At 43.6% G+C, this 27,361-nt stretch overlaps 1 protein-coding gene across 1 annotated transcript in view; it reads left to right on the top strand.

The window, feature by feature from the left end:
* SPNS2 (spinster homolog 2 (Drosophila)) overlaps positions 1-27,361 on the top strand; it is a 106,080-nt gene that overhangs the window by 65,236 nt on the left and 13,483 nt on the right. The window contains exons 11-13 of the mRNA XM_009319313.1: positions 4,253-4,318; positions 11,878-11,976; positions 23,348-23,511. Of these exons, the coding sequence (XP_009317588.1) occupies positions 4,253-4,318; positions 11,878-11,976; positions 23,348-23,511 (329 nt within the window). The remainder of the gene's footprint in view (positions 1-4,252; positions 4,319-11,877; positions 11,977-23,347; positions 23,512-27,361) is intronic.

Here is a 27,361-nt window from a genome sequence, read left to right as displayed (position 1 = left end):
CTGTCCTTAGATTTTTGTCATTGATCCCACCGTGCTAAAATTGAAGGGTCACTGGTTTTGGACCCCTCATTGGCTCGGAGCCTTAAAATTATCACTTCCAAGCATTTAGACGGGTCCCCATGAGATGGTGTTCTCTCACACTGAGCTGTGGTGGCCACCAGATTGCCATCTTCTTCCCTGCTCTAGTTAACAGTTGAGAGTTTTTAATTTCAACTGATACTGGCATCGTCATAAATGAAATGTTCAGCACTCCAGCAAGAATCAACAGAGCCCTTGCTTTTTAATTTCTTGGCTTTTTGGCTTTTGTTTTGTTTTGTTTTAAAAGACCCGCATATCCTTCGACATGATCACCTTGTCCCTTACAGGCTGTCAACTCTCTGCTCTCTTCCTCCTCTGAACACACGTACTTTTTCTCCCCTGCTCAGTCCTATCTTGCAGGTGGTTTTGGTCCCTGAGGGCAGCTGCTATTCCAGTTCTGTAGCAGCCACTCCTACCTGGTGCAGGTAGACAGACTTCTTTTTTCTGTCCAATCTTTTCATGCTAATCCAGTAAGTTATTGACAGTGGTAGAAGTGGCCATGTATTTATATTTTTATATATAAAGCACCTATCACCATATTGAATAAAACAGCATTCCATATCACTTAGCTGCCCAGACACTTGTATTTCTGTCTTCTACTGTCTTGCTTGGCTGTATAGTCCAATCAGTTCTTATTCTGTGTTCCTTGCTGTGTGTGGATTTGTGTGTTGTAGTCTGGCTCCTTAAAACAGCAATTTGCATATCTTTAGGTCCCACTCTTTCTGAAATATGTACTCTTTGAAATGTTGGTTTTCAAACCTGTCTCTTGAAACCCATTAGCTATATAGCATCATTGTATCATACTACTCAGACATTTCAACAGGAGATTTTAGACTAGTTTAAATTTCCAAATGACTGGAGAGACATGCTTTGCTTTGTCTTCCTTTTGACACTGTTCCAACTTCCTGTTGTACCTCAATTTCAATGCTTTTACAGCATCTCAGGCTCGACTCCAGGGACTTTCTGTTGTCATGGTGTTGGTGACTTACCTACTTCTGAGGCATCGATATTGCCCAACACTGAGATGGAGTTAGAGTTACTTCAAATTCAAGAGTACATGTGGGAGTCTTACCCACCGTTTCAAAGAGAAATACAGATAATGAAGATGTAGACAGATACGCACTTTGCAAATAGCCATGGAAGGAGTTTATAACCTGCTTAGATCTTGCTGTGAGAGCTGCTGGTGCAACTACTCCGAAACTACTTTACGTATCATTTTGGGGAATCAGAATTTACTAACTGGTCACATGAACAGAAGAGTTGACGGGAACATAACTTCTATCAGCTCATCATAGCTGAGCAACTGGAGATGGTGAGATATTATACAACACAGCTGGATTCAGAAGAGGATATATCTCTAGAGCTGAAATCTCAGTGTAAAATGAGGCTTCAAAAAGTGTGTGAGGAGTCAAAACCGTGACCATTTCAGGAGCTATTGATCTGTTCTGGAGGCTGCCCTATTTGCAGTAGGCATCCCTAGAGTCTCTCTCCAGCAGAAATGCCACATATCCTCATATGCCCTTTGCAATGGATGAACTCATTTTAATAAATCCCCATTAGCAGCTGAAGGACAGGCTTTTTTTAATATCAGTATTTTTTGTCCTACTTTTTGATCTTCCTCTTTTCCTTTTACCAGCATCCACATATTAAGCATGTGTTTCATGGAAACGTGTTGGGTGAAATACACGTTCAACAATTCAAAACTGGTGCGCTCTGAAGTTTGTAGCATTTCAGTGATTTATTTACAGGACTTGTGCTGAATTCCTGAAGAAGGTGGCAAGTTTTACTTGCTGCATGTAACAATTCATATGTGTTACGTGTATGTAATTTATATAACCTTAAGGCAAGCAGTTGCCTGTTTGCAATATTGTATGAACAGGCAGGGTGTGTCGATGCCGCGTTCAAAAGTGTGATTACATCTTTCCCAAGCTCAGTTTAATCTGTCCAGCCACAGAACCCCAGCAACAGCAGCTGCGAAGCTGTAGCAGAACAGATTTCAGAGCAGGTCCCGAGAGCCCACCTGGGGCTCCGCTATGCCCTTGCTACATGACACATGGCTTCAACTCCCGTCAGCACCTTGATTCGTTGGATTTGTGTTTCTTAGCTCGGCAGTTGCCATTTCCAGTGAGGGCCAAGTTCAAGGCAGACCAGTGGACAGTGGGAAAATGGAAAGAGGAGATTTCCTAGCTGACCAGCTGGGCCATAATGACTGGCTCAGACACCATCGCAGAGGAAGCAGATCCAGTCACAAAAAGAGGGGATAGGGAGGGAGAATGTGTGGGAAACACAGACAATTTTAGAAACAAATAGAGGAAGCTTTCTGTAGGTCAATGCATAAGATTTGCTAAATAAAGCAAACTATTCCTGGCAGTGACATGATGGTCTGAGGGGTTTAGGCAATCTCAACCGGTGTGTGGGAAAGACAACTGGGGTGGTCACATCAGAGCCATAGCTGCCAATCTTGGCGGTCCTCCTCCCACCCCAAACTGCGCCTGTGCAAGCAACAGGGACTGGGACAGTCAGCCCATTAAAGCTCACAACAGCACCACAAAACAACATCCATCTGACTGTTTCCTCAGAGCAAAGTGTACCGTGTATTTCTTGCCGGCTTTGTTTCATTAATGAATTGTAGCCTATTCAACTTAACAAAAACTGAGCATAAGGCAATTAAAAGGGGGATCTTCAATGACCTGAATCCAAATTTCCATAGCTGTTATCTCCAGCTACCAACAGGGATTCCAGGAGCTATGTTTTCTCTCTAGATGCCACAAAAAGAAATGGGTTAGCTGGGCAAAAAGCAACCTTTTGGGGGACATCTAGTAAAGGAGTTTTGCTTGCCTTCTTGCTGGTGGGGAGCAGCGGAGCTGGTTTTTAGAAGTCTGGTTATTTACATAGTGCTTCGTCTATGCATTCTCTCTTCATGATACACAACGGAAGAGGGAAACGTGTGTGTGGAAGATCTTCCATCCTTGTTTTTTCATCCTGTTGAACCTACATTTCTTTGTTAAATTGTTAACCTACCGCATAAAAGCAAAAGTTTCATGATTGAAATATGAGTAAAAAGCTTTTTGATGAAGGCAGTGTTCCTCCTGAAGCCATGTCACCCTTGTTCCATTGGACTCTGTTTGATGAACATTTCTTTTAATGATGAGGCCAGGTTAAATTAGTTTCTCCTCTTGATTGTTTCCAGTTTTTCAATTGCTGTAAGTGTTTGTAGAACCATTTAGTGAACTGTACCAGGGAACTGATTTGGGTTAAAAATAAGAAAAATAAGCAAAACAACCCCCTCTTCCCCTACCTCCCCGCCCAGCAAAGGATTCTTTGCTCCATCTCGGTTTCCTGATCTGGATCGCTGCTTGATTCTGTTGTACCAGCACAACTGAGAAGGCAGTATGGGATGGGAATAAGTGAGGAGGCAGTGCCAGAGGTCAAAGGATACGTGGTGGCTGTTTATACTGCACCAAAACAAAAAGATGCTCTCGTCCCACTACGTACACAGGGCTTTTAATGTATCTTGTTGACCATCTCCACGGGGTCAAGAGTTATATTTCACTGTAAGACACCGATGTTGCAAAACCTATACTTAAGTCCTGTCCTGACTGTACGTAGCTATTACCAGTGTAACGCTTGAGTTGTTATAGTGCCTAGGCCTATGTCCCCCTCAAAAAGGACAGCGATATGCTAGCAGGGGAGGGAAGGGATCTGGCCCATAGTGGGTAGAGAACCTCATGTGGTTTGCTACAGAGCTTAACACGTAACTTGATGCCTGGTGATGGAAATGACTGTGTTTTGGGGAGTTGGGGCTGCCTTGCCTTTTCTAACTGGCTTTTTGGAACAGAATGATTTAAGTATGCAAGCTCAGGGCTGTCTCTTCTTGCTGGCTTCTTGTATTCTGTTACCGAGTGTGTCAGCCTTTTATTTAGCTGCTCTGTAGATCATAAACAGTTTACACTAATGAAGTTGCAGGCCAACCCTCTAGAGCTCTGATAAAAATCTATAGTTTTCTAATATTCAGGATAAACCACAACAGTAACCAGGAATGTATTGCGTACAGAAGAATCTTTTGAGCAGGTTTGAGACAAATAAGCAACAAAGGAAAGTTTGTGACAGGTTATTTTTCCCTTGAATGTCAAGTGAATAAATCTTCTCCTTTTTGTGTGTTTTGTTACAACAGATTTGCATTTTTATCGGAGAAACTCTTCTGTTTTCAAACTGGGCTATCACAGCAGACATACTAATGGTGAGTGTACTTTGGAACAGCATCTTTCTCTTCTGGTGGCCAGAGCAGCCTGTCAGCCTGCAAGAACAGCCTAAAGTTCACAGTTTCTTCCAAATGCCTAGCCCCTACTTCAGCCTATTCTTTTTTTTTCCTGTTTTGTTTTTTTTTTTTACTTGATGAAAAGGAAAGTGAGAGAGAGAGAGAGAAAGAAAAAAAGATTATTCTTGTCCTTTGTTCCAAGCACCAGGGAGAGGAAATGTCCAGAAGGGACACCATTACTGAATTCAAGTAGTTTCCCCAAATTTTAAGTATTTGCGCAAACTCCCATATGCAAAGAAATCAGCCAGCATTTCCTAATAGTCAGCACATTAGTGGATTTTGTTATCAATAACTCAGCTTTGTTCTGCAATAGGAAATCCTTCCCTCCCTCCCTCCTCTGACCACAAAGGCAGCCATCTACCTCTCTCTTTGGCTTGACTCCAGCAAACCTACCATTCAACACATACACAATAGAAAACCACCTCTGGGAGAGGAGAGAGGAAAAGAAAGTACAAAGAATTTTTGGACTATGTCCACCTTGTCCAGGAGGAAACTGTCAGGGACTTTTCACCTCATGTCCTTCATTTTCCATTCTTTCTCCACCATAGAGCTTTTTAAGTCTTTCAAATCAGCAAGCTGACCTCAGCAGCTAGATTTTCGTATGAAATAGCCTGGACGTTTGTTAGAGAGCCTTGCATGTTTTGTAGGTGCTTCCATCAGAGACGTACAGAGCCTATCAAACATACTGTATGTTGAAATCCCATTGTGAGGGAGGTTACTTGTTGCTTACTGTATGAAAAAGAAAGAAACTAGGGCACAGAACCATTATAGGACTTGCCCGAGGTCTTTTGGCAGGTTGTTGACAGAACTAAAAATATAATCTGTCTGGCATCAACAGAAAACTCCCTTGACTTGTATTTGTTGCTTGTGCAAACATCAACGAGAAAACAGTCTGGCTCAGTATTCCTAGATGTGAAGATAATGGTGTTGATATATTGATTCGGCAAAGAACTTCAAGCTTCTGCTAAGTTCTGCTTATGATTTAAGTTCAAGGTTGTGTTTATATTTGAAGGTAGCTCTGTAGTTGCCATAACTGCGTTGCCTGTTGAACTTTCAATCTTTAACTCATTTGTGCAGAGAACGCTTTGGGAGGTGGGGTGGGGTGGTTAATTCCACTTCTCTCAGATGTGAATAAAGCACGGAGGAACAAAGCTTGTCAGTGTACTTCAGTAGTGTTAGATAGCTTTTACTTACCGAGGTTCGTTCCTCCTACCAGTTTAGCTTTAGTGTGATAGAGGTCTGCATGGGCTGAACGGGTGTTTACTCTGTACTCGCATGGGGTTTGCAGCTTGTGCTGAGTTCAAGGCTGCCATGGCCGTTCATTCAGCAGTATCTCAACACAGACAGATGTGCAGTCTACAGACAGCTGTGTTGAGAAGAAATTATAGTACAATATTTGTAGTTGCTCATCGCTGCCTCCTGCCAGAGCTTCCTGTCGCATCCTGCCTTTGGCTGTGGTGTTCCCAGGAGCGCTCCCAACTCTCTCTGGTCAGAATTAGCTGATGGGCTTAAACAGCAGATCTTTTATATCCTCACTAGCATTGGCTGAAAGAGGTAAGGGCTTGGCCATGGAGCACATCTGCAGTCACCCAGCAGTGACTCTCGAAGAGCAGCTGAGGTAGTAATCTCTGCTGCCAACATAGCGCAGCTGGAGGGAGGGTACCTCTCGGACAAGTTCAAGGTCCTCCAGAAAATCCGTGCCAGAGAGCGAGCTGAAACTTGACCTAGGTTGTCTCAAGCTAACCCCAAAAGACATTTTTCAACCAACTACTTTGTTATATCAAGTGTACTAAGGATGCCATCATTGTCCCATTTTAATTACTGAGATTTTTTGTGTTGATTTCAATGTGACTTTAGTATCCTGTAGCTTTTTAATAGCTTTTATAGGGTTTGCCATCTGTCTTACCAGCACCCTATAGTCAGTTGCATTTTGTAGGGATGCATTTGCAGTTATTTGTGTTGCTTTAGTGCAAAAGAACCCCATAAGAAATGATTGGAAATAATTGGAAATAATTTCTTAGTTCCAATTTCCAAAACATGGGAAAGAAACTAAAACCATGTTAAAAATTGGATTTTAGTAATTGATGCCAACTCTTAAGCTAGCTGTTCTCTTGTCTGTTTAGAAAAAATGAACTGAGTGTCATATATAATGCCCAGCTTAATGCATTATCAGCACGAGTAGACCTGTGAAAGTGCTATACAAATAAATGTAAACATCCACTTAGATCAATGCAAGCCTGTAAACACATGGTCTGAAGTGCATTCCCGTTACACAAGGGGTTTGAGAGGATGTTTAGTCAGACAATAGGTGAGAGCCAGGGCTATAACCATGTTTGACAGACAGCTTTATAAGAATTCCTAGCCAGAGAAAGGTATGGATATGCTTTAGCGAGATGCACTTTAAATGTTTGGCAAATTAATTTCTACTGATTACTATTTATTTGGTGTAATCAGAAGTGTGTCTGTTCTTGCCTGAGGCTGGTAAGGAGTTTAAAAGCATTATTAGCGTAAGCTTAACAACACTTTCATCATATACATAAATATTATCCTGTTTTCATGGATAAAAAGCTCTCATTACTGGCTGAACACTGTTTCCACTGATTTCATTATGCCAGAAGTGAGGCTTTTTGGAAACTGCATCCCAAATGATTTATCATAGCTCTCCCAAGATTTACAGATCTCATGACTGCTTAAGAACCCTATTGGGCAAGTTGGTAAGCATCTTCAGAGGTTTTGCAAGTTTAATTTCCTTGGCAAAACAAGGATGTTTGCTTGTTATCTTCAAATTTAATTGTTGGCTCTTCATAGCTTCATGCTTCCATTGCATCTACTGTTCTTGCCAGTGTAAGGGTGGGTGTGCAGCTCCTCAAATTGTCTGCAGTAAAAGGTGCTGAGTGCTAGGTTTGATAAACTGTGAGCGCTGCAGAATGTACTGCACTGCCTGAGATTTTAAAAGGCTGATATTTGTTCCAAATGCAAATTTGTACCAAACAGGCCTTATTCTCCTGAGCACAACTCTCCAAATCTCCTCCCAGGCACATGCTCAGATGGTGCTTAGGGAACGGGGGGATGTTTCTTATGGAGCATGCTAATTATGAAACAGATTTCATCAGCCATCTTTGCAAATTGGCCTCAAAATTACCAGAACCCCAAAGTAGCATTAAAACTGCCTTGTAACAGCAATAATGAATGAGCTTCAGTGCAGCAGGCAAGAGTGCAACATTCTGAGACATGCTGACTGCTTGAGACTTTGTGGAATCTGGTCCTAATAGTGGGGTTTTTCCTCCATAGCACATCTCAAAAATAAAGATGATGGACAGAGGCTTGGTGGCATTTCTGTGTAAGAGCCAGTAGGCAATTTAAAGGGCCTCAACTATTGCGATCACAATCTCTTTAGGTCTTTGCTGAGAAAAGCCATCCTCCAGTTTATGCAAAGTCTTGACACTCATGCAAGAAAACGCTCTGCATATTTCTTTTTTCTTTTAAAACATTAGTTCTTTTTAAATGGTCGTGAGCTGCCATGGAGGAGCTGCTTTAATGTTTTGCTATAGAGTCAAAGTCTTCCTTTAGGCTTGAAACAGGCATAGACTGGTGCTCAGCTGTGCTATAGGCAAGGAGGAATGTTGCTTTTGTTCTGATTACCTTCCCTATAAATAAAAAACCAAATATTTATGTAGTATCAAATACTGCCCTGTTTTTACAGCCGAAGATAAAGAGCATTTCCAGAAGTTCTCATTGTTGCTTCTCTCAGTGTGCCTCCCACACATCAGTAATCTGAGTGCTGTGGTTTAGATTTTAAGGCAGGGTGAGGAGTGCCTTTGAACGAAGGTACACGGCCCACTTCAAACATTTGGGCACAGCCCTGACCAGGAAGGATGTGCCAAGGGGCGTCTCGGCAGTTCTTCTGTGGGCCAAGGGTTGCAGATGGCTGTGTGCTGCTCCACGTTGTGCTGTGATCTGGAGACCAGGTCAGCCTCCTTTTACTTCACTTAAAAGTATTTTTTCAGACAGCATCTGCCTAGCTTGAGTGAAGGGTCTTTCTCAGGCTGGGTTCTCTGGGTGACAGCCTTTGCCTTTCCTGAACAGTAGTTGCAACAGGGACAGCTGGACTATTTCCAGGCTCTGTCAGTGGCTAGAACAGGGTTAGTGTGTGTTTTCTTTGCCTTTGGTGCTGAAAGAGGCCAATATGCATTGTCCTGAAGATTACTGTCTGACCCAGAAAGGGTAGCAAAGTGTTTTAGAGAGTAGAGTTTTCTATCAAAGATTGGACATAAACATCAGAACTTACCTCTTCGGCACGCGGCCTTTAACTGGGAGAAGGGTGGTCTCTCCTTGGCTTTCCTGGTTATTTCAGACCAACTCATTCTGCTGGTTTCACTACAGGAAGTGGGTGTCAGCAGCAAACCGTGGCCTTTCTGAACCTCTATTTAAAGAGCAGAGTTTTGCCAAAGCTGCTTGGTCAGCCTCCCTGCCCATCCGCTGTGCTGCCTGCCTCGGAACCTGGAGGCAGAGATGAGCCGGGACGATCCCACGGACTTCCGCCTCGGCTGCTGTGGCTCTCCCACCTCCAGTTTCTGTGGGACGTTCAAACCAGGCCATGTATGGTTTGAATTTAGGTCTATTTTAGTATCAAAATGCCCATTTAGAGCTGTAATTTACTGCTGTCTTCCTAGAACAGTAGATAATGTTTGCTACCAACTACTCCCTCTCCGTCAGAATAAAATGCTTTTTAAGTAGGGATAGGGTGGAGTATTTTTGTGTGTTTTGGAGATGCTGGTTTAAGCCTTTTTTTCTTTCCAATACGTTCTTAGAGGAGGAGGCAAAATCTCATATCCATTTGCTTGCCACATGTTGGGTTTTTGGGTTTGGGGGTGCGGGGTGTTGTCGCTTGAATTCCAGACTGAATTTACTAAGTTTTGGCACTTCATAGTGCCAAACCGTATCAATGGTTTCAACTATCAATAACGTCTTTAGTTAGGCAGACTGAAAACTTGCTGGAAATTGTATTGCTACTTGCAAAACTATATGTATGCATAATACAGATATATATGCAAAATTATGTCTAGTATATGTGTGAGTGTGTATTCATGTGTATAAATATATATATGCGCGCACACACACATGATGCAGGTATCATTCAAATTTCTTTGTCCAGTTGGCACCAATTCACTGCCACTCCCTGAAAATGATAAGTTTTTAATAAATTTGCATTTCCTTTGTCATTTTGCTAAGAAAATGGATGAATTATAGAGCCAGGCAGGCTTTCTTCTCCAGATTTGTTAACATAAACTTTATAGAAAGAAAAATATTTTAACGTAAGTTTAAAATTCCCTGTTTCACAGATATACACAACTCTGGACTCTTGAATTAGGTAGAATTTCACTTTGTCTTCCCAGATGCCCTTTCTCAAACAGCTCTTGGAGAATGAAGCAGGTGCTTCTCCATTGCACCGGTGTGAACTGGGGCCAGGTGGGAGGAAGAACAAAAGAACAATAACTTTTTTTTTTCCTTTTATTTTCTTCTGTCTAATCTATCCAGGTTGCACCCATTACCCTGCATCTTTGGGGAATGGTAGTGAATTGTGTGGCTCTCCCACTGTTGTACAGTATGACCTTCAGGACGTTTCTGTCTCTCTAATGAAGTCTAGACCTTATTTTCCTCTTGGGATTTCTGTGAGCCTTCAAGTCTGTTTTGAGCTCCTGGATGCAAAAGGAGGACAGTGTCTAACATCCGCAGTCAGGTGGCTGCTGTGGATCTGATCACCTTCTGTGCTTCTGTTGCACAACAGGAGTTTAACAGGGTACCCATTTAATATGTGGCATCAAAGCGCATTAGCAGTGTGCATTTGCAGCTTTGTCAAACCAGTAATGAAAGAACTGGCAGGTCATTCTGAAAGCACATGGTAAAACCCTAAGGAAAAGCATTTAATCTAATTTTGCCCATCGTTCGTAATTGTCTCTGCTTGGAACGAGTTGATCATTCTGAATAGGCATCAGTTCTCTTCTAGTGTGGATTTTCTCAATGCTGTTTCTTTTCTTTCCTTTTTTTATGGCTAACTCTTTCCACTGCAGACAGGGCAACTCACCTTCCCTAAGAGGAAGTGTTAAAGCACTGAAACAGTGCTTCAGATTCTGTGCCCTCAGATACGTCGCTGTTGAGCAGTGAGTTCTCCCTACCTCAGTCAGCTAAGGTAAACTGATCTCTCTGTATCTCTAGCTGGGGATATGCCAGTCCCGAAATGTCACATTTAATTAATAAATGACTTCAGGAAAGGATTGCAAGAATGAGTTGAAGTCTGGGAAGGCATGCCTTCTAAAGAAAGACTAAAGGCAGCCCATCAGAGAGGAAGTGGACAAGTAAAAGGGATCATGGTCTACAAATAACTAAACAAGAGAGTAATTTCTGGCAGGGTAGATAGCTCTTCAGAGCAACAGAAAAAGGCAGAACAAGATTCGGTGCTTAGAAGTGGAAACAAAGCTCACTTGGACTTAGAGACCTATTGAATTCTTCATTACTTACAGCCTTTAAATCAAGACAGGATCAATTTATAAACCGGGATATGTAGACTTGATGCAGATGTTCTTAGCCAGCTTCTTTCACAAGTTTTATGCAGGAGACAATTACTTTTTTCTGCTCCTAAATGTGTGTTATAAAATTAAGGTCATTCCACAGGATGGGGGTTTGTTGCTTTTTTTTTTTCTTTTTTAATCTTTCATCCCCTTCCATGGTTGGGGCTCTGTTTTCTGTGAGCTCTGGTCCCTTAATGGGGAAGTAATTTGTGTTTTCCACCGATCCTGTGTAGTCAGACTGATTCTGCATGACCTGGTCGAGGGTGTCATGTCCTATTAGAGAAGTGGGGATCAAACTACAACATCTTGGCTATGGAAAATTTTCCTAATGTGTCTTTGTCACTTTTTACAAGTGGAATCACAAATTTTTGAGAAAAACGTAAAGTGGCTAGAGATGGGGGGAGGAATGTGTGACCTTTCATACTGGTGTGAATTGCTTATGGGTTAGGATACAAAATTATATCTTTATTATGGAAAAAACACCATATCCCAGGTTACAGCAGAGTCCTCGTTTGGAAGGCTGGCGGTGCTGAGCAACTTACGTGCTGCAGGCAGCCTCAAACTTCGCTCTCCCCATCAGCCAAGCAAAATACAGGCTGAGGAGCAATAGCGAAGTGTCTCGTGGGCGAAGTTGTTGGTCAGACTCATGCATTCAGTGCTGCTGAGAGGAGTGCAGACCGGACAGAGCTTCCTTCCCTCGACACCTGCCATCAGGAGTACTAGAAAGCCGGGAAGGGTAGCTGAGCTCCCCGGTTGCTTGAGCCCCCCGTGGACTGGACAGTGGCTGCATCTGCCACCGACATCTGGGGGAGCTTGTTTACTTTATAAACTGAGCAATACAAGACAGCTGGACAGGTTCTTATTTCAGTTTCCTTATGCATTTTTTTTTTTCTTTCCCCTTCTTCTTTGCAGTATGTGGTCATTCCAACGCGCCGTGCAACCGCAGTGGCCTTGCAGAGTTTCATTTCACACCTCCTGGGAGATGCTGGCAGTCCTTATCTGATTGGATTTGTAAGTGCTCACAGCAGGTTTTGGCAGGGTTGCGTGCACATGTTTGTTTCTGTTTACTAACTGCTTATCTAAAATGCCAAGTTAAACCATGCTAGGGGAAGGAAGTCCTGTATTTATCAGCAGAATGGGAAGCGGTGCAGTGCAATGCAACTTTTCTACATGCTTATGTTATCGGGGGGGCTACAATTCAAACCTGGAAGGACCACTTGGGCGTGAGAAGTGAGCTTCTAAATCTTTTTAGCCTAGGGCATTTGTAAAGCTTATAGGCAGCTCTGTATAAAGGGAGAGTGGTTGCTTCTGTGGTGTGGACATAGGTCCATTAGAAATTAGATTGGAACAGAGTCGTGTGTGTGTGTTTAACTGTTAATCTGGTCTCATAAACCAAATACCTATTTGTGGGTAGCAACATGCAGCTGTTCTGACCTGCTGATATTTTGAACCTGTTTTGTATGATAATAAATGATGGTGTAAAATCCATGGCAGGATGGGGGTGTGTGTTTTGGGGTTTTTATTAGTATTGCTTTCTGGTGTGTATGCTTTGGGTTTTTATTAGTAGTATTCCTTTCTATTACTGCTGCAGCTGTTGGCCTTGGTCTGACTGGAGATCTCCCTCATTATGCCACCAATATTCTAGTGCAGAGCAAAACAAGACCCTGCTCCAAAAGCTGGCAATCAGAGAACATTCACAGTTGAAAATATAAGGCCTGGGAAATTTAATGAGGAAAAGCAATCTACATATACTGGGGTAATTTCTTTCCCTTGCACCCTTCTGTGGAGTTTGATGCATTGAGTTTCAGAGAACACAGATCATCATTTATAAAATATAGTAGCTTCCATGTAAAGCCCTAAGTGGCACTGCTCATGTCGTGTTGAAGGTGCTACAGTTTTCCAGTGATGTAACTGGGATCACTAGTCCCGTCACCTGAGAGACAGAACTCTGAGGTGCTCTTCCAGCTCAGTACTGCTGTGTGACACAGCTGCTCGGTGCTGGGGACGTTTGGTTTTTTTTTTTTGACACCGTCATTTCTCATCTATTCATCCCATAGACACCGGTGTGTGTATATATACATATTTATTTATATATATTTAATTTTGTGTATATATATTTAAATGTACATAAATATTTACTCTTGAATGCCAGCTCCCAAAAATGATATGCTCTGTAGCCTCTGAAGCATACATGAAGAGACAGATAAGGCTGAACGGACCAAAGAAATTAGAAGTCTCAGGAGAATAAATATGTACAATTTGGCTTACTCTTTATTTAATTCAATGTTCTGGGCACCCAGGGAGAAATGATCTTATTTTAGAAGTTATTTGGAAGTGGCAAGAACAAAGGAATCACTGGAAGAGTCTGCTTTGTGCAGGGCAGGCAACACGGGGAATGCCAAGTAGGAGAATGAAATAAGCAGGCCAGCGTGCTTTGAAGGCGGGCGCCAGCGATGAGAGGCAGGGTCTGAGATGCAGGCGAGGCTGTCTCAGGTGACTCTGCTGCATGTTCATTCTTTTTCTTATGGAAGAGGGATGTCCGGGAGGAATGGCGAAGACCCTGAATGATTGCAATTAATCTTGAAAGTTGCCTAGGGCTCTTTAGTGTCACAGATTAAAAAAAAGGGACTTTGGTTGTAGAAAATAATGTGCCTTGCCCTTCTGGTATTCAGAGATCAAGCAAGTTGTGAGTTACTTAAGGATGCCTGCCTGAAATATGCTTAACCCCAATTTAATAGCTGCCTTTAGGCTTTCTTTAGACTGGGAAAATATTAATTATGATTTTGAATTACTCTTTTCTAATGCTGTACTTGTTGGGCAGCTCTCGTTTGGGAGGAGAGTAAAGTACAAGGCTCTGTGGCAGGAGAGCAGGAGTGAAGCACTCGTGTCCTGGAAGGCACCAGCATCCATTTCTGTAGCCTCTGGACTGGCTTGGCTGACTCATGCTCCCTGGGCTACAATGACTGAAAGGTCAACTGCAGCTTTCACGTAACACAGAAAAACAAATACGATTTGAAGTGAAAGGACAAACAGCCAACTTCTCCACCAGAGCTGAGACAAGCAATCAACTTGATTGTTAAAAACTGCAGGTGTTTGTCACTGGAATTGTCCAGCTGAGTTGTAGGATGGAGACCTTCATGCAGGATTGAAATCTCATTTGGGCAGGTTACAGAAGCGGCTTAGATTATGACTAGGATTTTCAAGGCAGTCTGTGGGAGCTAAGCAACCTACTCCTCTTGGCTTTAAGGGAAATCTGGGAACCCAATTCCCATAGTCCTTCTGGGAATCCCCAGCCTGAGGACATCAACTCACGCTGCTGTTACTCCAGAGTTACCACGAAGTGGACCAAGAGCAGGGTGTAGGTCTTGAAAGAGAGAGGCAGAAGGCAGGATAGATCAAATGAACTGCAGTAACAGGCATGCTCAGAATCGGCGAAACTCGGCCTCCTGATCACTCAGGGTTCATCTGAGATCCTGAAGATCTGCCATTTCTTCTGACTGCTTACAAAATCCGCCTAAAGCTCCCTCACTAAATGAGCAGTGTTTTGATCAAGTATGGCTGGAATCTCACATGGTTTTGGTGAGTTCATAGTGCGATTCCCTCTAGCAGTGCTCTTAATAAAGAATCAGATACCCGTGTCCTTGTAGGACTAAGCTGTTGCAGGCAGTTGTCTCTGTAAGGTACTTAACAGCTGCAGCCTCGTGTGTGGTTGCTCCTTGCTCTGTGGTGTGCCCTGAGAGTTGAAGGTTAGACTCAGATTTTTCTGTAATCTCCCCCAGTTCCAAATCTTGCCATGCAGTTCCTTACAATCGCCCAAAGCACCAAATATATGTTAGTGTTTAAAAGCTAAGTGGAAGGAAGAATGTATGTGTGGTTATTTTTCACGTCTCTTTAAATATTGATAACTTTTATTATGGTAAAAAGGCTTAAGATTGACTTACAAAGAAGTTATGCAAATGCAGTTTTAGGGTGGCAGCTGTAATTTGCAGGTTTTACTACCTGCCAAGCACTGAGATCAATTACTATAAATCAGTGCTGCCTATTCATTCACAAATAAGAACAGGCATTGCTGCAGTATTTCATTAGATGAGAGTTTTTATTCCTAGATAACTGTAACTTTTTCAGGACCTTTGTGATAACCCGCAGAGTTTAAATAATTCCTGTTTAACAACTTGGAGTATAACTCTATGCTTTATTCTTGAGGTAGTCAGTGAGAAATTTCACCTCTTCAGTGCATTACACCCAAATATCTCTAGTACTTTTGCGTCTTTGAAAGGTCCCACTATGCAGACACGGTTGCTGAAGCACAGAACAGTTAAGAGAAATACCCCAAATCTCACCACTCGTGTTGACTATCAAGTAAAGGTCTTCTAACTGCTCTTCCTGCGCCCTAATACTTAGACAGCATTTCAGACTCAGAAGAGCTGAGTGGAGGTAGCTAGCAGCAGAATGTGAAATACAGTTAACTTCTCACGATGCATCATAGCTCCAGCTCTTTGTATTATTATTTCTGGTTATATCTTTGTTGGCCTTTAAAATCAAATAATTGTAAGAAGTGCCAGTGGATCTGCGCTTCTGCGTTCATCTGTGCACATGCATGCATGAACCTGTCTTCCCTGCTCAGGGTTTACGTTATTCCTTCACACAAACAGCGGTCTCCCTCCACTTCCTGACATACTCTTTTGCTTCAGGAAAACCAAGTACAGGCAGTGATTTTTTTTCTTTTGAGGCTGTGCCTTGTTCCTTTTTCTTTCCTTTCTCCAAGTCTGTCATTTGCTTCCTATCTGAGCACAGGAGTGCTTTCCTCTTCCATCCTTGCCTTGCGTCTAGCCCTGGCTGTGATGAGAAACGGGCACCTACTGCAGGCTTTGCTCTCTCTACATGTGCCAGGGAAATTGCCGTTGTGGGCACACGCTGTCCTTGCTGCTCTGGTGCTGTTGGCTCTCCTGTTAGCTTCCTGCTTTATTAAATTCTTTCTCATCTCCCCTGTGCAACCATCCATCAGGTCTAGGGATTGAAACCTGTCTGTATCTGCTTGTCACCTGGCAACATCAGCGTGTGAGGATGGGTGTTTTAAAGTGCCAGAGATCAGTTCTCCTCCACCAACACCTTTTGATGGGCTAAAAGCTATTCCCTGTACTCCACCGGTGGTGGTTCCCTCCTGTCCTGACCTCCTTGGCGGCTGCTGCTGCTTCAGTTTTACCTGAGGGACACAACCTCCAGCCACTCTGGCCAAGCAGTGTCAGGACAGCATGCCACGGCCTGGCAACTAGGCTCTGTGAGAGGGGGGACCCCGATCACTCATCTGTGTGCTGAGGGTCATGCGAAAGCTCTCCCCATCTGTCCATCTCTAGTTAGGCAAATGGCAGCATTACCTGAATTGCTGGGTCTCCGATGGCCTCCTCTTGGCAGACCCCGTGACCGAATGCTGTGTCGGTTTGCGGTGCCCAGGCACACTGGTTCGCCTGGCAGCAGAGATCATGAGCGTCTGAACAGGCAGCTTCTCCTTGAACAGTCTCCTTTCGAAAAAGAGGTCTGAGCGTGAGTGACCTTGTAATTAATTGTAAGCAAATCTGAGCTGTTCTGTTTTGAAGGGGTTTTGTGCAACTCCTAATATTACCCGGAAAAAAATTTTATTAATAAGCCTATCCTTGTCACCCTTCACTTTTCTCCCTTCCCCAACTTTCTTATGTGAGTAGGTTGATAAACTAGATCTAATGAGCTACTTAAATAGCAAGAATGCTAACGACTTTACTTTAGCAAGTAGTTAGCAGAACAGCCTTAATTATCACTGGTGCGGAGTGAAGGGAAGGCAGATCAGCATTTGATTAGGGGCAACTCAAAGAAAATTGTAGTAAATGCAGCAATTAAGATACTTTTTAAATGAAAGTTATAGTTGGAGGTGTAGATTTCACAGCCTTCTTGTCCCAGTTTGAGACAGCCTTTTTGTTGATTTGGTTTCAAAGGTGTTTACCCATTGCAGTAAATATGTATGTATAGAAAGTAGTTCTCTACGTAAAGACTTGCTTGCCTGAGAAAGTGGAATTGATGTGTTATGGTTTAAAATTTGTATTTTATGGTTTAAAATGCTATGGCTACTTCAGAGTAGGTCTGTGGATATGCTTACTCTGGAATAACATTTTTTTCCGGTTTAGTTTGCTAGATTAAAACAGCCTGTTGGGGCTCAAATCCACTGCTGTCTGACTTAAAAGCAGGGTAGTGGAATAAAGTGGATCGTTGCGATGCGATGCTGCAGTCTGGGTGTTTTGTCCCTGTCTGACCTGTGCAGCCATTCCTCAAATATGGCCCATTATGTGCTTGCTGGTGATTACATAGTACTGTCTCTTCTGCCAAAGCAGGGTGCGAGATGAACTGGAGTTCAAAAGGGCAAGCATATCCTGTAATAAAAATGTGCAAATTATTCTCCTAGCATCACTCTCTGTTTTACGGACTATCAGGAGATATCCCACTGCTGTTGTGGGATTACGGGTGGAACGGAGGTCTCTGCCTTGTTGCCTTTTGCAGCATGTTACATGTTCTAACATTTATAGTATATAGGAGTGTGTATAGGCAGCATCTTCCATCACCTGATGGAGATAGTAGATGAAATGTGATACGCATTCGTGTTTTTTATTGTTCTTTCTTTACCAAGTGCCAGCTGCTTGACTGGTGTTCTGTAGCCCTAACGGCATCACCCCTCCTGTAGAGATCTTCCCCCACGTTCATGCTTGCATATGACCCAGATTGTGGTGGGTAAAATGGGACTTGCCCTTGCAGTCCAACATCTGATGTACATGTGTCAGGGAAATACTGTGGGGAAGAGAGCGCCCAGCCCCTCAACCTTATTATCTGTTTCTTCAAGCAGTAACTTTAAGTTGAGGATTTCTCTGGTCCTGGCTGAGCTGAGTAATTAAAAGCCTTTTTTTGTAGTGCACAGAAAGGCCAAATCTTTTGACATGGCTGCCAGCTGCAAAAGAAGGGGAGAATTAAGCACCTGGAGACCAATCCACACAGGATTTATCTCCTCATTGCAACGAGCTAACAAGCTTCCCGCTTCTGATGACTCAGCAACGGACAGGATTTAAATCTGCCCTAAAAAACCAAATGACTTCCCATATATAAAACGTTCTTTGCCAAGGGTTCACAGCCTGTTCTGTTCTTTTTCCAGAGCTGCTGTGCACCTGTCACTTCCCGTGACTTTGGTTAGAAGTGCAGCTTCTCAGTGTTTTTGATAAACGGACGTTTAAAGTATGTAAAAGTATCTCATTAAAGAAAGCCCAGAAATCCAGAGCTGATCGTTGTTTCAGTCAGGTATTTCAAGCTCTGTCCCATCTGCTCTGTCACTCCTTTTCCAGTGCACTAAAAATCTCATTAAGTAAGGGGCTTCTTTCTCTGAGCTGCCGAGGACCCTGTACGCTCCCAGTACGGACAGAGAGTTTTGACGGTGCTGAGCACCTTTCAGAACGAGGTGTCCAATTTCTGCAACGTGGGGGAATGACTTCCTTCTCCCGGGATGTACGGCCAGGGAAGGGGCTGTGCTGCAAGGAGAGATGGGGGACAGGGGTGCTGCTAAAGGGTGTGCTCCCAAACTGTGGTCCTCTGCCACAGGCCTTATTTCTACATGTAAGTGGGTACCCCCCATCCCTATACATTTAAGAACCTCTGCCCTGTTAGGTGAGCCATGTTCCTCGATTCCATGTTCCCCATGGTACAAGGCATCTCCTGCTGGGAGAGGAGAAAGTCCAGCGTTAACTTAGAAAATCCCTGGGCAGACCAGACCTGGAGAGAAAGGCAGTTAATGACATGAAGAAAATAGACTTTCAACCCTCTCCAGGGCAAATGTTGTCTGGAGACGAATGTTGCTCTAACATCGAGAGACGTACAAAGTCCATTTGCTAGCATTGCAAGCAGAACCCTTGATTGAGTCTTTTAATTTACTGCAGCCTTCTGAAGGAAGCAGCACTTATTTAATGCAGCCTGGTAATCCTGGGAAGAGGGGGTACAAGGGCGTAAACAGATGAGCCTGCCACAGGGGAAGCAGTGCAGGAATCCTCGCTACGGGTATTGCTGGGGCAGACGCGGGTACCACGCACTAATGCAGGATATTGATATTGTCACCAGCCAAGTATTAAATTTGTTTGCGATCTCAAAAGGACACAATTAAGATTAGCAGGATGTTTCGCTTTTTTTTCCTCCAACATACAAACATGCCAAGGTTAAAAGTTGAAATAACTGTTAGGCTATAATTGCTTTTACCTTTCTGCAGTTTTCTGAATGAATATCATAAAATAGTCAGGTTTACCTCCTCTTTTTATAATGTGTTTCTCATGCCGTTTAGCATTGCATAAATGCTTGTGCCTCTCCCACAGGCCCAGCAAATTTTTTACTTTTACTTTACAAAATCCCATATTTTTGGTTTCTAGTCTTCATTTGCATTCATATTAGATTTAAAAAAAAAAAACAATCAAAGAAACCTTTCACATGCATCTCTGAATTCAGAGTAGGTGAACCCCAAACCATTGCGGTGACAGTGTGGGATTACAGGGAATACTGTGTTAAGGAACTGTACTGAAGAGAGGAGACAGGGAGAACCTGGCTTGTATCAAAGTGCTAATCATGAAAATCAGGTATTTGTGCCAGGTACTGCAGTGGAAATATCCTTTTATGCAGCAAGATTTGTGCCCAAGAGGCAACATCAGAAATTTAGAAAAATCAAGCAATTGCAGAGGAATTGAGATGCTCGACTCAGCGATGAGACAGAGTAGATGAAATGATGATTTCAAAGAAGTTGTTACCATTACATTGTCTAATTAGTAAATCAGTTTAATTTAACTGCTCATGCTGTTCAGGAGGGACAGTAACACTGAAGCAAGCCGTCTTTCTAGGGCTTCAGCCCACCTGAGCTCTTGTTACATCAATAGCCTGTCCAGGGTTCCAAAAAACACAGCACGTGCTTCCCAAGAAAGGTAGGGAGGTTGCCCTTTTTTCCTTCATTGTCTTCTGCACTCAGATTGAGAAACAGCCAGAGGCTTTGGGGTTTTGGATCATGCCGGCTGCAGCTGTACTGTTCGTCCTCCGGAAGGTGGGCATTCTCTCTAGCTGGACTCCATCCAGTTGGCTGCCACTGGCTGAATACATGCCATTTGTATTCTGTTGTAAAAATGCCATGAGCTGAAGTTTATTTAGCAAAGTCATTCCTCTTGGTCCAAGACCCATGTTACGCAGTGAGGGAAAAGGAGATGTGAACTTTCATAGTTAGGATGTTATCAAAGACTTTTGATTGGACTGCAAAGCAGCCAAAGGACTTCCTTATTGATTTTCCACCCCCAAGTTTTGGGTAAATGTTTTGAAGTTTTTTGCCACCTACCAATTGGCAGGACAAAGAAAGGAATCCCACACGTGACTCCATGCTGAAAAACTGCCACTGACTGTGCTTGCAACCCCCACTTTTTGTTACTCATGATAGAGAGAAGACACCGAATACGTGCTAGATTGGGTCTTGCCAAATCACGGTTAGACGACTCGGGATGCTATCATTGCAAGGAGTCTGGAAAGCCAAAAATTGGCAATACAGAGCAGGCCATTTGGCAGACAGTATGTCGTTCTTGGAGCCCAAGTCTGTAATTATGTCCTGCGTCCTCTTGAGAGGAGATGCCAAAGTTCCAGTCTTAGCAGGTGGCTTGTAACTGAGTGGGAGAAAACAACAGGGAATAGTGACTGTACGTTAACAGCAAAAACATGTATGTGGGGCCCTGATAAAGTTCTAGAGTTAAGAGATGTAGACATGGGTGAGGGGGTTATATGAAACCTAGATAAGAAAGCCCAGCTGGCTTGATGGGAAGAATTACACCTTGGATGGGAGGAAACACTGCTTTTTCTAAAATATGCACTTAAACAATATGTTGGGCTAAAAATGAAAAAGGTAGCAGATTCAATATTAACATGATTTGTTGGTATAAAAGATCAACGTGATACCTTAGAAGGGAAGGTATGGGGCAGGCTGCATTGGGAGTTTCATTTGTTGGAGACTTCACATTTTCAAAGCTAGTTTTAGCTTAGAATGTCATGTCATCCATAAGAGAAAGCAATCGGGAGCACATCCCTGGCTTTTCACCCTCTACTGCTGATTTATCATATCAATTTGTCGAGTGATTTATTGTCTGGTCCTTTTAGAGGATAATTGTATCCATTCCCAAAAATGAAAAGTGGTTCAGAATTTCTAAATTTCTATTTTAGACTAGCCTCAATTCTGGCTATTGCACACAGAGGGGCTGATTCAATGCCAAATTTTGGTTCGTAATGAAGAGTAAGGGAAATGTTGGGAATTAAGGTGTCTGGATACAAGAGGGAATAAATTACCAACTGATGTCCCTGCCCTCTGGATTTGCAGCGCGTGTTCTGCTAATTTCCTGGGAGTGCGTTCTTTACACATTCGAGTCTTGTTGCTATTTTTTAAGTCTCTCAGACTAATAGCCACTGTTGTTTGCCTTCAGTCTAAGGACTTTTTTAACCATCAGTTCTCACTAGACTTGTTCATAACAATCCTGTTTTTCCTTGTGTGTGTTATACACTGCGAATAAAGTTCTCTTTGAGAGACAGGAACACTGCCTTAGCTATATCCCAAGCACAGAAATTTTCTCCTCCTCCTTTCTAGGGCAAGGAAAGAAACAGAGGAGTCTGGCTAAAAGCCTTCAGTTCTTTCTGTAGATATGCTCTTCCAGTGTTTGTTCACTCCTCTCTACTTGAGAATGCTCCATCCTGAAAGACAGCCCTCTGCTCTTTCGTGTGCAGAATGGCTTCACCTCCAGCATCAGGCTGCCCGCTCCTCTTTTCCTTCACTGTAGCAGGAGCCAGGCTGAGCTGTAAGATGGATATTAAGGCACTGAGACCACCAGCGCTCCAGAGTCTCCCTGCTACAGCACACCCTGCGACCTGTTCATTGGAGTCCCCATGAGCGTCATCTTTCTGTCACCTTCTGTTGTGCTTGGCCTCTGCTGAGGCATCTCTTCACACACATTTGCCTTCCAGGCCGCTACAGTTGGCTGCAGGGCTGTGAGTTGGTGATTTCTCCTGCATGTGACGTTTCTTCACTTGATTTTCAAGTGTCTTTAGATTTAAGCCTTGAATGTTGGATTTTGCTTGTAGTTTGTGTCTGACGCCACCTTTTACATTAGCAGTAGTGTAGCAGTTTAGAAGTTGCTGCACAAGCTTTGACTATTTCTGGAACCGATCTGCACGCGTGTGCAGCAGTAGGATTTTATGCTGCAAATTCCCTGCAGTCTTTTGGTATAAACTAGTATTTCTGCCTCAACAAAAGGTCACAGATAAAAACAGAGCTGTTTTTATCTTTTTATCTTTAAATACCCAATGCCTTGAGACTCATCCCCACTGCTGCTACCGCTCTGTTGGATTTATGGAGAGTAAAGTTGTTTGCTGGACAGTAAATACTAAAATGTGATTGTTTTAGCTACAGACAGTCATTAAATATTACTGAGTTTTATCAAAAGCTTTTCATAATGAACTAAATACTGCCATTGTATGTCACTGCTTCTTCGTGGAAGCACAAACTTGTGTTCCCTTTCATATAATTATGCTTTTTGACTGTGGGAAGATGCAGGTTGCCTTAGCCCATAAACTTGGTGGTGCGTGGTTCTTTGGTGTGAGTGCAGCCCTTATGCAACAGACCTTGTCTGGGCCTGCGGGGCAGAGTCACATCTTGCACACAATTACACTTCAAAGTGCAGCAAGCTTAGGAGGTTAGAAGAGGGAATGAGGTCTGTGCCTCAGAGACAACAATAAAAAAAACCCACATTCCAGTTCTGTTTCTGAAAATCAGATGGGATCTCTGGGTTTTTTTGTTCTTTGAAAGACATTTCCCCCTTCCCACTCAATACACAGAAATGGAATTTAATACTTTCTTTTGCTCAAAGGTAGGTAAGGTGTAGGAGTAAGCAGGACTTGATAGAAATTGCAGAAGACTGGTCACTCCCTCGCCCACCAAGCGATGCTGGTGTGGCCCTGTCAGCACACCAGGAGGCTTGGTCAGTACAGCGTGGTTAGGCACCCATGGATTCAGTCACTGAAGCAGCCAGGGAGAAGATGGAGAGGGCTGTGGGAGGAGTAATAGATCAGGCCAGAAGAGCCTGAGAGGTAGAGGAGAGCCCCTGCCAGGCTGCTCACAGCATAAGTTGCCCAGGCTCCAGAGTGGCGTGTGGAAGGCTGAAGCATGCAAGGGACATTCAGCCTTTACCGAACACACTGTTCCATTTTAAACCTCGTGCACATGTTCAGTGGGTGGTTGTTTAGGGAATCGTGTGTTCCCTCACCATTATCGTGTCTCTCTTTCATCTAAGTGACTAATTTTTTTGCCCTTCTCTCCTAGATCTCAGACCTGATACGACAAAGCACAAAGGAGTCCCCAGTCTGGGAGTTCCTCAGCTTGGGGTATGCACTCATGCTCTGCCCGTTTGTCGTTGTCCTAGGAGGGATGTTTTTCCTGGCCACAGCCCTCTTCTTCCTAAGTGACCGAGCCAAAGCTGAACAACAGTGAGTAACCTGGCAATTGCAAATGGGGAGGTACCGAAGCCTGTTTTCTCTCTTGAACGTTACGCTTGTACTCTTTTTTTTTCAGGTAAAGGATGTCGGGTTGTGTGTTAAGAACCTCAGCTCAGCAGAGTGCATGAGGCTGCACGAAGCACAGGGGCTTGGGTCATGCTGGCTGGGCATCCTTTACATGCTTCTGCTCTGGTGGATCTGTTGTTGGCCATACGGCCTGGAGGGGAGCACAGTATTTGAGATCACAGGCCCTTTTACCCTTGGGTGAGCATGCCACAGCCCAGGCCATCTGTGGTGAGGGGTTGCTGTGTGCTGGAACCGGTGTACTGCTAGGTGAAGAGCAAGAGATACTTTACAGAGCTTGGTGGTCAACGTTGAGCCCACAGTCCTATCTCAGCGCTCCGTGCCCTGCTCGCTACCTCCAATACACAGGAACATCAGGCAAGAAGGAAGAAAGCTGTGTGTGGGGACATATGTGCTCAAGGGTCGCTGTAATAAAGACAGTCTTTCCCAGTCCCTTACTGCAGCTTGTAAAAAAAAAGCTACTGTTTTTCAGTAAAGAAACCGATTCGGACCACCTCACGGTTGGCAACTACAGTAATTCAGAAGACGCTTCCACATGACATACAAACTTCTGGGGTTAGTCTCTTTCTCATAATTGTCGAAAAATAAGAGTATCTATGTATAATGTCATGCTGAATGTGTGGGTAGGTGACTAATCTGGTGTTGACTATAAGTTGCCTTTGCCTTTCTCCCACTGGCAGAATGGGAGACGTGCAGACATACAATGCAGACGTTAACAGCCTGTCGTAATTCTGCAGACAAAGAGAGCAGAGTATACCTTGCTATACCTTAAGGAGAGGGGCCCTGGCATATCACTGTCACTAGACATAGTACAACTAGAAGGAAAATAAGGTGTTTGGAGATTGACATACGTGCGTGAACAGTTTGGGCGATACTTTCTGGCTCACACTGTCATATCAGATGGATGCAAGAGATTTGGAAGCGGTGCCACAGATGGTGCTGTGGCCCTGTAAGAGCAGTTCCACCTTCCTTTTACTAACAGGTGCAAATACCAGAGAAAGGAAAGGTTTTCTGCCTCCTGGTGCCTTTAGATATATACATTCCCCCTATAATGAGATGTTTAAACATTGTGGAAAAAACAAGACCTCATCATGTATCTTGTAAGGAGGTTGAGTCCTGCACAGCTGAACTTCAGCGTGGCTTTGGAGATGTGACATGACTGATGTGTGCCTGGTTTGTTATCTGCATATAAGGGCTTTAAATTGCAAGAAGTGAATTGGAGATTAGATGTTAGGAAGAACTTCCTGAGGAAAAAAAAGAGGTAAATGCTACAGCAGATTATTTGGAGAAGACGTGAAAGCTGTCCTGTGTTTCTGAAGGCCTCCCTGGCTCGCTCTTGAGGCAGGAAGATGGGAACTGCTCTCTGGCTGCCTTCCGATCCTATTTCTGTCACTGTGCACATGAGCTGTACATGCAAGTCTAAGTAGCGATCACCTGGGGCCATGGCAATATGAACATAAGTTTCTAGGTGCTCAGGGTGGCTTTTTTTGCTGCAAGGAGCCAAAAGTTCTGTTTGGTGACAGGGTGGTGATACAGTGCAGCAGACGACATCCCCCTCGTGTAGCCACAGTGTTAAGTCTTCGCTCAGGGCCCCCACCTATTTCTAGGCAAACTTCAGTGTTTGTCTTCACTGTATTCAGAGGGGAGAGCTCTCGTTCCACTTATAATGACGGTGGAGATATGTGTCCCTTTGCACCACGTGTGCTGCCAGCGTGGCATGACAGCATCTCAGGTGGTGAGGGAGGATTTCAGTATTCAGGTACTGATGAATTCCGGGTCACTCCCATCTTTATCAGCATGTCTAACCCCACCCGGACCTTTACACTGGGCAACGCACTGTGGCATCCAGCCGGTATCACAGCTCCAGTCGAGCTTGCAAGGAAGAGGGCTTTCTCAGGAGGTACTGCAGGTCACAGGCTGGTCACTAACTGGTTGACTCTGCTTGGGTGCCAGCGCTGGTGTGTTCTACAGTGCACCAAAGCACCAGCTTTGCAGTGGTGTTGCTGAGGGAGGGAGATCACATCCCACAGCTCTGCTTTCTCCTGCGTAGAACTGTTTATTTCTGTCTGTTGCTGTCTAGCCTGAGCAGATTCGGTTGTACTATGTTCGCGTCCAAAGCATACCAGCTTCCCAGCCAGTCACTGGTCCACTTTTTGAAGAAACATATTCAGGTTTCAGACGCGGCTTTGTTGCTCTCTCTCTTTCAGCACCCTTCCCTTTCCTGGTCTGTCTGACTCGCATTGGTTTATAAATTTTATATTATTCAGCCATGGATCTTTCATGTTACAAACCGGCTCAGATACCGAGGGAGAACAGTTGTCATAAATAATGGTTAACAAAATAATTTCTCTCAAATGACTCCTAGTGCACTGTTTCTGGGATATGCCCACTCCCATGGTAAAAATACCCTGGCATCCTACAGTCAGATTCCTGGAGAGTGCAACTTAATTAAAGTTTGACACGTTACTGAACAGTAAGACAGTATCTTTAATAATGTTGGCAACTGCGGGGTAAGGCTTCTCTCCCTGCCATGTGCAGTGGTGTCTGTGCTGTCGATTGGGTCCCGTCTGCCCTTGCCGACAGGTTCAGTGGTCTCCTTGGAAGAATTTATGGGGGAGGATTTGTTTGCTATTAGCTGCATGCTTGCCTGTGAGAGAAGACAACGGAGCATTTTGCTATTAGCAGCTTAAAACTCCATGCTGACTCCAAATCCGACGTCCGGCTCCCGCCTATCCAACAGGCCATCTGCACTTGGCATTGCGCACCTTTGGCAAGGATCGCTTTCTGCCTGGCCAGTCCTCCCTTGTATCCTACCTATTACTTGCTGGGTACAGGAGAATTTCTTTTTCAAGATGCCTTGTTTTCCCTCTGCAGTCAGTCATGCTGCTCAGACAACAGGACTTGGAAATGTGCTTTGCCAAAAGAAATCAATTAACCTGCAGGAATCACTAACGCTGGTGTCACACGCCAGAGATTAAACCCATTCATCACCAGTAGGGTCAGGGCACACAGGCCAGATGTCACAGACCTCTCTAATGAACTAATATGGAAGCAAAGAAGTGTAACGCCGCGCTCTGCAGCTCTGCCTATGGAAATTAAGCTTTCCCTGCTTTAATTCCCATGCCTCTGTGAAAAGTAGTTCAGGGTTTTATTGCTAGGATTTTTTCGTTTGTTTGTTCCTTTGTGTAATGGTCTCTGGGCGTTTGCTTAGAGATAATTTCTTCTTCCAGGCAGGACAGAGCATCAGGATAGCAACCTCTCTTTCCTGTAAAGCTTCCTCCAGCTTCCACCACACTTCCTTTCAAAAACAGAATTTCCAGGCTTTCAGTGCCTTGTGACTTTTTTTACACTACTTTTATCATTGCCTCAATTCCTGGCATATTTTGTAGATTACTTTTTTAGCACAGGAATTCCAGTCAATAAGGCTGCCCCTCTCACAAAAACACTCATGAGAAAAACTTCTTTATACAGCAATTCTTTTTTTTTTTTTCCTAAATCACGATTCTTTTATAACTATTTTCAAGCTGCTTCAGAAGTCTGACAGCTTAAAGAGGCTTTTAGTAAATTTAGGACTAGCAGAGAACACAATACAGTACATCGCTCTAATATAATCCAATCATTTTTGGTGCAATTTTTATAACACAAATTTAATCCCACCCTTCCAAAGTGATAAGAGCGAGAAAATGGTGAAGAATGGTTTCTGTAAGAGCTCTTATGCACTAGTAATAAAAAATACTTCAGTTCTTCTTTTAAACCA

The sequence above is a fragment of the Pygoscelis adeliae genome, unplaced genomic scaffold (assembly GCF_000699105.1).
Source record: "Pygoscelis adeliae isolate BGI_AS28 unplaced genomic scaffold, ASM69910v1 Scaffold282, whole genome shotgun sequence".
Classification (NCBI taxonomy): domain Eukaryota; kingdom Metazoa; phylum Chordata; class Aves; order Sphenisciformes; family Spheniscidae; genus Pygoscelis; species Pygoscelis adeliae.
This window is presented reverse-complemented; position numbering and strand designations above follow the sequence as displayed.